The sequence below is a fragment of the Gadus morhua genome, chromosome 2 (genome assembly GCF_902167405.1).
Source record: "Gadus morhua chromosome 2, gadMor3.0, whole genome shotgun sequence".
Lineage (NCBI taxonomy): Eukaryota > Metazoa > Chordata > Actinopteri > Gadiformes > Gadidae > Gadus > Gadus morhua.
In genome coordinates, this window is record NC_044049.1 from 25,795,757 (window position 1) to 25,805,756 (window position 10,000).

A 10,000-nucleotide genomic window follows, 5' to 3' on the forward strand; every position below is an offset into this window, starting at 1 on the left:
TGTACACTGACCACATGACAACATAAGCTAACACTGTACAGTAACCACATGACACCATAAGCTAACACTGTACACTAACCACATGACACCATAAGCTAACACTGTACACTAACCACATGACAACATAAGCTAACACTGTACACTGACCACATGACAACATAAGCTAACACTGTACACTGACCACGTGACAACATAAGCTAACACTGTACACTAACCACATGACAACATAAGCTAACACTGTACACTAACCACACACTGACTGACACAATACGACAACGCCTTACACTAACCACACACTGACACCATACGGCAACACAGTATGACAACCACACACCGTCACCAGAAGACACACACCGGATGACAACAGCCCGATGGACTCCGGTGAGCACCAACGGAAGAGAAGAGAGAGAGGACAGAGGACGTACGGAAAAGGAGAAGGGGAGGTAAAAAGAGAGAGGGTGGAGAAGAAAGAGGAGAGCGTTTTCACAAAAGACCAGAGAGGGAAAGACGGCGAGGAGTGCACAACAGAAACGGAGGACAGCACATCACTTCTCCTACCTCTCCACGTCTCCTCGTCGTGGCAGGGGGGGGGGGGGCGCGTGCCGCGGCCGGCCCAGCGTCAGATCACTTTGCTCGGGGCGGGCGGCCTACTAGAGTCCCCTGCCTCTCAATCAGGCCCTGGGAACCTCACTCTCATCTCATGCTTTATTGATTTTCATTTACATTTTCAAAGAACAACAACAAAAAAATCATCAACAGTTTTAATACGGTCATCGTAGATGACGTTTTGCCGATGTTGCGTTGTAAATAGGACCGCTTTCCATTAGACTGGGGGGTGTAGTTTAACGTTACGCTCCAGAGTTTTTGTGTACAGAAACACACCAGTTTACATCGCAGACAAGACATCCTGCACATTATGTACCGCTGCACACACGCACACGCACGCACGCACACGCACACACTCACAGCTCCCAGCAGTGTATACAAGGCTAATGTGCTCCATCTTAGCACGCTTCAATAGCAGTCAATGCTGAGAGGCAAAGATAGAGATAGAGATATTGAGAGAGAGAGATATGGGGCGAGGGCGATATGAAGAGAGAGCGATATCAAGATAGAGAGAGAGAGAAAGAGAGAGATAGAGAGAGAATGACAGAAGCGATGAGTATCTGTATAGCTTATAGATACACAATGACAGTCAGTACAACATCAGTTTGGGAATCGCATCACATCCACGTCATGGGCATATGAGCACAGTATAACGCAGAAGTACTACACTCCCATATATGCATTCTTGATTTCACAATGAATGCAAACCAACAGACCACTGTATGGAATACACACAGTATGTAGGGTCAGACATCCGCTAGGGAATGCCCCGGAAGATTTTACACTCAGGCATGAAAATGTAGTCTTCCGGCCACTTGACCTGACAACCCTTTCAGTAGGTTATAGAAAGGTTATAGAATTTAAGTGATATAGAAAGATACATTATAGTACATAATAAACAATATAAGGTTATAAAAGCTAATCATTTTAGTAGGTTATAGAAAGATACATAGGTAATATAACCTAAGACTTTCAGTATGTTATCGAAAGATAGAAAGTTAAAAGTGAATTGAAAGCTTGATATCTCATAGAAGAAAGATAGGTTACAGAAGGTCCCGTTAATATGAAATAACGTTTGATATAGTAAACATAGACAGGCACACACATCCAAACACACACAGATGCACACACACACACACACACACACACACACACACACACACACACACACACACACACACACACACACACACACACACACACACACACACACTCACACACACTCACACACTATCATTCGGTGCACTGTTCTGTTTAGATCTAGGAGTTCCTCAACGGGGCTGGCGTTCATTTCCTCTCCATCCACCTCTCACTCTCCTCCACCTCTCCTCATCTCGCTCTCCTTCCTTCCTACTGTCACCCGTCCGTCACACTCTCTCTCTTTTACTCCATCTCTTCTCAGAAATTAGGATTAAAGAGACAGCGAGAGAGGGAGTGAGAGACAGAGAGAGAGAGAGAGAGAGAGAGAGAGAGAGAGAGAGAGAGAGAGAGAGAGAGAGAGAGAGAGAGAGAGAGAGAGAGAGAGAGAGAGAGAGAGAGAGAGAGAGACAGAGAGAGAGAGAGAGAGAGAGAGAGAGAGAGAGAGAGAGAGAGAGACAGAGAGAGAGAGAGAGAGAGAGAGAGAGAGAGAGAGAGACAGAGAGAGACAGAGAGAGAGACAGTGCTGACCTGTTTTGGGCTGATAAGCGCTGTCTCCTTTGTATGAAAGCTAGGCTTTCATTTTTCACAGGGGGCGGGGAGGGGAAGGGGGGGCGCGGTGGGCAATGTACAGAATTAATTGGCATCCACGGGCACATGAGCATGCAGAACGGCAGCACTGCCATTTGCATGTGGCCCTAGGCGTATATATATATATATATATATATATATATATATATATATATATACACTGTATAAAGCGCCGCAGCTTCCTCCATAGGAGACGAACGGTGAAGCCAGCAGCAGGCTTTAAGAGGCCATCCTTCCATCCTGTGATTCGTTAAAGGGGACCTGTTGAAGGTAACACGGGCCTGGGGCCCCTGACATCCGAACTAGGGGCCCATATTTTGCTAAATCTCAAGGCGGAGTGGGATGGTTTCTTGGTCGGGGGGGGAGGTCCCAGAAGGGCGAGGGCTGTTGTTCCTCAAAAGTTATCTCTCTTGAGGTACCAAATCGTCATCAGTTATAGCGTTACATTGTTCTGATTGATAAGGTTTATAGATCATTTTTTGGGTAAAGGGTAAATTAACGATTCACAAACGACGTACAACGTGTAAGTTATGCATTTTAAACACTTGATAGAGTAAATGATTAAGACATTGTACTTTGCAAATCATTAATTTACTAAACTAATTTTGAATTAATATTTATGAATATTCATGTAGGAACAATGCCTCATACATTTTGAATTCACCGTGAATTCTCTGCTTCATATTAATGCTTTAAAGTCTTCCGTGGAATTATTCCGTGACCAAAGTTACTTCCACTAAAGAACTGTACTGAGGTAGCTGAAAAGATAGCATCCTGGATAGGAATCTAATAGGAAGCCTCCTTCCAAATGAGTCACATCCCCAGACTCACGGCGATATGAACCAATAGTGGCTGTTTGAGTGACCTGGTCGAATGGGGGTGGGGGGGGTGGGGGGGCTCTTATGAAAAGTGGCCATCATGAAAAATGCAGCTTGTTGTAGCTGACTTCATCGCTCCACAGAAAGAACTCATTACCTGACATCCGGCCCAATTCTTTCCCTCTAGTACAATTCCTTTCTTTATACTTATTTTATCCCGTTTTCATTCCCCAAACGTACAAAAAAATTCAGCTCCAGCTTAGATTTTTCTTTTTTTGGTATTTTGTTTCAAATATATCTCCAAAAACCTTCTCTTCCAATATGAATAGAATATTGATTCTAATTTTAAATGTTGCAACATGGCAACACATTAATGGTTAACGTAAGGATTCTGCCTTAAAGTACCTCTACAGTCTTCGGATAAAGCTTTAAAAATATATCTAGAAACATCGCCTCAAAAAACTAACAACTGAGAGCTACGGTCACTTGTGGGATCATCATGCTCTTCTTCAGGATTGGTTTAGGTATAAGCAGCAGCACCCAGTCTATGAAAATGCCTAACTGGAAACTTCGGATTGAATTATGAAGTGCGATGAAATAGAAATTCAGGAGGATTATCAGGCTAACCCGAGTTATATCTCTCCTAGATATTAGCGGATTAACACAACACCTCGGTTTCCAATGACTGCCATCTGTTTCAAGAGAGATAGCAGTGTGGATAGGGCAGCCGTGAGCTACATTTCTTACCATAAACATAGCATGTACACAGAGCAAAGTAATACAAACGATGAAACAAAAATGCTGCCACACTTGGCACATCTTTCAAATACTTTTATTTTCAATGTATACCATCTGTTGCTCTTTGTATTTTTTGGAAAAAAGCTTTTGGCACATGGAAAGCCTTGTGGAAATGACGTCTCATTCTATATGTCATTGTATTCTGTGCACAGACAGTAGCTTGGACCACATTATTCAAACACTAGAGACATGAGAGAGCGAGATTCATTAACAGAGCCGTACGTGGAGCTTGTATCGATTGGTTATAATACTTTTAAAAAGGTGGAATAAATGTGTTTTGCATGCACAAGGTACACTCATACCTACATACCTATTCCTCAAGTTACACACACACAATACTTTGTTAGACAACTTCTCTCAACTAGATCTTTGACAACAATGTGGATGAATATACTATATACAGCATATACTATATAAAGTATATATATACATACAGTATATATATATGCATATACATATATTATATATACATGTACATATATATATATGTATGTTGGACATTTGACACAGTTTGATTTTGTTCAATATCTATCGGTTAATGCATGAATATTACTTTGATGTATCCGTTGTTAGTTACAGTGGATGCATTTCATGATAAAGTAAATGTATTTCATCCCATAAAATATCACCCAATTCCATAATGATTAGCACTGTGAATGACGCAATAATTCCACACAAAAACGCAAGACATGCAACAATGGATAAATAGACCCTTTCCAATAAAGCATCCTCACAGGATGAACACAGCTGTCACTCATAACACTAATTATGGGTCTGCCCCTTTATGTACCAGGAAACAGGTCATAGACTCAGGCCCCGCCCACACACTTTGAAAAAGGTTTTGCATCCACACAACGTTTTCAGAACTTCACTCGCCCACAGAAGGTTATGGGGTGAAAATGGTGAGGTGTAACCTTTCTGCTCAAACCTGCGAGCATCCACAGAAGAGGATCATCAGCCCTTACACATGTAAGGGCTGCAATCTGGAAGACGGTTTTAAAGGAGACATATTATACCACCAGGTGTAAGTGTGATTAGCCTTACAAGCCGTTTCAAAAATCGGCCCCATATGACATCACTAGTGGACGTGTCCACCTAGATATGTGCTGGATAGAGGAGCAACGTTAACTTCAGTCCACTGGGTAGGCTGGTAGACTGATCTATCCAGCACAGATCTAGGAGGACACGCCCACTAGTGATGTCATAAGGGGCAGATTTTCGAAACGGCTTGTAAGGCTAATCACACTCACACCTGGTGGTATAATATGTCTCCTTTAAAAGTCTCAGTTTGCTGGCCCCAAAACCTCTGTTGTCATATGGACGCAGGGTAAAAACGCAATAAAACCTTTTTGCTTTTGATATCCTTCCACCGTCATGTGGAGGGGGGCCTTAACTAGTGATTATAATCTACGCCCTGTGCCCGGGTACATACAAGTAGCAGACGTATAATCGGTGTTATGAGCTACACCTGTGTCTATCCTACGAAGAAGCCTCTGTCAAAAGGGTCTATGCATCGTAAGGAAGTTCCTCGAGGAAGTGGAAGGCCCCTCAACACATTTATCAGCCGGGATCTTAACAACGCACAATGCTGAGGGTGACAATGTGATTTTAAGATCAGCCCCATTGACGAATCACATTCCAACCTTCTGTTGCTATGACTTAAGAGTGCATGGTCTACACACACACATACACGCACGCACACACACACACGTATACAAACAGACATACACACCAGCAACAGTTTCACACTAAACATTTGTTCATCTTGGCTTTGTTTAAGAAGTTGTTGTGAGACGCCTGGCTGTGTCCGAATGTGCCGTTAATGTGTGTGCGTGTGGAGGGGATCTCTTCTATACGTTTCATAGGTAGGTGCCATCACAAGCCAAGTAGACAACGGTGCACACACGAGACAGAGTGCAGAGTATGTGAGCACACAACCCTGAAAACATGTGTTGCACTCTCGAAACCGTGTCCCAATTATTGATATACAGTAGGTTTCAGAACAACATCACCGGTGTCGTGAAGATAAATGTTGCCTGCTGGCAACGCCCCAATCATAAAGCATCACATGTATACATTTCATTTACCCAAGCTATTGTTCAAAAAATAATAAAAAGCCAAACAGGGAAATTCATAGCACAGCACCTTACTGAGTCAAACCTTCCCAAAGTGAGCCTCTTGCAAGCACATCGCAACACAGCCAATAACCTTGGCTGCTACCATCACAGCTAGTAACTCTGTCTGTCTTGGATACACACACACACACACACATGCATGGAGACCACAGAAAGTTGGCATTCTACTGTCTCTTTTCAGGAAATCGGGTTGGTAGAAACACATGAAGGCATGAAGTCAACAGCAAAATATCCTAGGTAGTAGTAAAACAAAAACACAGAAAATTGTGGAAAAAAAAACACATATTCGGTTGCAAATTAAAATCCAAACAAAACCGCATCGAATGCGCTTTGTTCCAGCGACACTTTTGTCGTCAGAACCAATAGAAATCCCAGGTGTGAGGATGAAATAAACCAATCGACTGGGGCTGGAATCCTAAAGCACCGGCACAAAAAACGAAAATGAATGTAATAAAAGAGATGAGCAAGCCATTTATCCTAGCAGCAGGACAGGTTACACCATTGCTTTTCTCTGCTATAATATGTTGTCCACAGCCCAGCTGGCCAGCACGTTGGACTCGAGCAGGGCTGGCCGCAAAAAGCAGCCTCAAAACGAAGCTTCACACTGAACTGAACTAGCTCCTTACTCAAACACACACACACACACACACACACATACGTGCCCGCACGCACACACACACATGCACAGTCCTGACACACACAAACGCACAATCCTCTGTTGCATCCATATTGAAACACACGTACGCACGCACGCACACAGGAACGATCGTTACAATGTAAACTACTGCCCGGTTTCAGCGCATCATGCTTTTGTCTAACACAAGTAAACTAAGCACTAGTCTTCCATTGCTTGAATACGATAAGTCATGATATTAGGAATATAGTAGATAATATGTTAGTCATATGTGTATCTGCCTATAGCTAACTAGGAGCCCGTGATAAACTACATTGTCTCAACGCTATATATTTGAAATAAATGGAAAATTCTCGGGAAGCAGATCAGTGAACAAGAAAAACTCATGCAAAAAAAGGTTAAAGTCCTCCAACATTCAAATAAGATAAGGAGCACACACGGGACTACTGGTCATACAGAGAATCAAATGCACACCCGAGATATACACGATGAACCACAAGGGCTGACAAAGCAGAGAGATTTTATACTGAGATCTAAATAGCCCACCACGCCCCCCCCTACCCCCCAAAATAATAAAATAATATCACTTCCACAGATATATTAGATAAGTATGTGTATAGGTGTGTAATATCTGAATTCCAAGTTTTAGGGAGTGCAGAGTTAATCAGGATTTTACAGTATGTACGTACCATCGAATGTGTGCATCTACTCGATGCTGTATTTTCTTTGTTGTGTATTTAAAGCGATGCTGTATGCATGCTTTTGTTTGTGATATTGTTATGAGCTGTGTGCCAGCTGATATGGGCCCTGTTTCAAGGAGCACGTGGGGATATGTTTCAGGTTCGAGTGGTCATCTCTCTTTTTGGTGCCGCCTATGGCCGTAAAAAACCAAAGCCTGTTCAAACGTCGGTGAGTGGATGAGCGCTCCGGCCGGAAAGCCATAAGCCGGTTTATGGAAAACACGCCAGTAACTGAATAAAGGCGAAACAAACCGCCGTTTGGGATTTGAAAACATGGCAGGAATGTTCCACTGGCACCGAGTTCGTAACATTCATAATACTGCAAAGGCAAGGGCTCGCGTTAGCAATAGGCTCATCGTTGTGTGACCTCCTATGGCGATAGATATTGACTTCACTGACATATATTGCAATTATCTTCGAGATTGCGATTTAAAATTAGAATGTATGAGTGAATATCATCCAGCCGAACGGACTTGGCAGAAGTGGAATACAATATTCATGTTTTGATTTGAGTATAATTGAATGAAAATAGGAATTGTTGTTTTAGTTCCCTTTCTATCTACGTAGGGAGAGGGTCCTCTCGAATGGAGGCTGGATTTCACCCCAACCACGTGCTACGGTGGCCCAGAATGGACAAACAACCCTAGGGAGGTCACATTTTTAACTGCTATCCCGATCGTAAGCTAGGACCTATCCATCGAGGAACCTCGTCACTCGACACTCGGCCGCCTGATGCTGTCGTAGACGATGGCGTCGTTTTGGAAGTACGTAGCGCCACCTTACAGGCAACGGTAGATCCTCCAGCATCGTTGGAAAGGGAGGGATCAGGCGGGGTGAGGGGGTATTCAGTCGGTGGTGCTGTGCCACCTCGCTGCTTGATACCGATAAAGCCTACAAGCTCCACCTTTAAACACAAACTCTGACTCGAGCGAGCGCTTCCCTGGACTGTCAGGACTTTGGGTTTCATCAAGGCTTATTCAGCCTTGGATGGGTTGAACCTAAATAATGAAAGCTCATGACAGGCCTCAGAAGTCATCCTCTGTCGATCAGGGAACCCCCAAGCCATCGACGGTATTTCAATGCTTTCTATTGGTTGAAGCCTCGTTGGCTCATTTGCATAACAACACCTTGGAAATACTGGATCTGCAGGAGCTGGTTGAAGCCGTCTAGAGTCGGCCAGACAATCGTTCAATTTGGGTCAGTAAAATAATAAAAGGTGTTTGATAATAGGCCATTGATCTATTTATTTTGGAAGAAAGGTTAAGCTCTGGTTTACTATTCCGCCTGCTAGAAATAATTTGAACATGCAATGAATTCATGCAACAAAGTCTGGGTCAGATATACTATAGGGCCCACGCCCAAGATCAAAAAGGACTTCTGGCTGTCATGAGCCAACCACCAGAGCCTGTAGCCCGGCCTGTAGTGAGCGAGGAGGGACTCTGCGGTCGGATGTTCACCGCACGTCTGGCAAAGGGACAAAGCATTATCTCATCTCTCAGAAGTGTCCCGTAAATCGCTGCTTCAATAGCGTAGGCGTGGTCCAAAACACTATTACTAAGTGTGCGAGCGTATCAATGGCCTATTACTTAAATTTAGACACTTCACGGTGACTTTATTGTAGAGATGAAATAGGCTTCTTAAAAGGGGTAAAACCATAACCATTTGACCATATGAAGTTGTTTTTTGGCGTTAATCTAAACCAATGAGATGGACAGAAAGAGTTGGCCATTGCAGCGTTAGGGCACTTATCTCAGAGCTAACTAGGTATCGTGTTTGCTCCAGGTTTGCAACATGGTTCGCCATGGTAACTGAACTGAAGAGAAATTCCTGGCTTTCCCTGGATCCCTATCCAGCTGACCATCTTGAAACAGGGCCATGGACTTCCTACTCCACAAATGTAAGATAAGGGGTTCTGTATGTGTGTGTGTGTGTTTTACCCTTGAATGCTGCAGATTGCATCTGGCTATGCCAGTACGACTATGTGTGTGTGTGTGTGTGTGTGTGTGTGTGTGTGTGTGTGTGTGTGTGTGTGTGTGTGTGTGTGTGTGTGTGTGTGTGTGGTGTGTGTGTGTGTGTGTGCATGCATGCATGCATGAAGAAGTTGCACGTTAAGTATGCATGAACAGTATCTAAGCGGATTTCAACTACGGTTTGTGTGTGTGTGTGTGTGTGTGTGTGTGTGTTTGTGTGTGTCTGTTTTTTGTGTGCATATGTGTATGTGTGTGTGTGTGTGTGTGTGCATGTGTGCTTGTACGTGCGTGTGCGTTTCCTTGTGCGTGTGTCTGTGTGCTTGTACGCGTGTGCGTGTGCGTGTGCGTATGCGCGTGTGCGTGTGTGTGTATGAGGGCGACAGTGCACCCGTGGGTGTGCTGGGTATGTGTCATGCGTTTCTACACCTGTGTTGTCGTTGCTGTGTGTGTTTGTCGTGCGTTCCGCCCGGTCTAGACCCAGGGGGGGGGGGGGGGCGGATCAGGCGCTGCCGGCCGGGCTGCGCGCCTCGCCCGGGGGGAACTCTGAGTTGATGAAGGAGAAGCCCTGGAA

General features: G+C 44.0%; 1 protein-coding gene across 2 annotated transcripts in view; it reads right to left on the reverse strand.

The window, feature by feature from the left end:
- LOC115559555 (protein kinase C beta type) overlaps window positions 1–10,000 on the reverse strand; it is a 116,607-nt gene that overhangs the window by 4,744 nt on the left and 101,863 nt on the right. The window contains exon 17 of one of the 2 annotated variants that reach the window (XM_030378406.1): window positions 3,969–10,000. This exon is cut by the window's right edge and continues 102 nt beyond it. The exons of the other annotated variant lie outside the window; for it this stretch is intronic. Coding sequence (XP_030234266.1) covers window positions 9,929–10,000 — 72 coding nt within the window. The 3' untranslated portion in view covers window positions 3,969–9,928. Of the gene's footprint in view, window positions 1–3,968 lie in introns of those variants that run through there. 2 annotated transcript variants of the gene reach the window in all.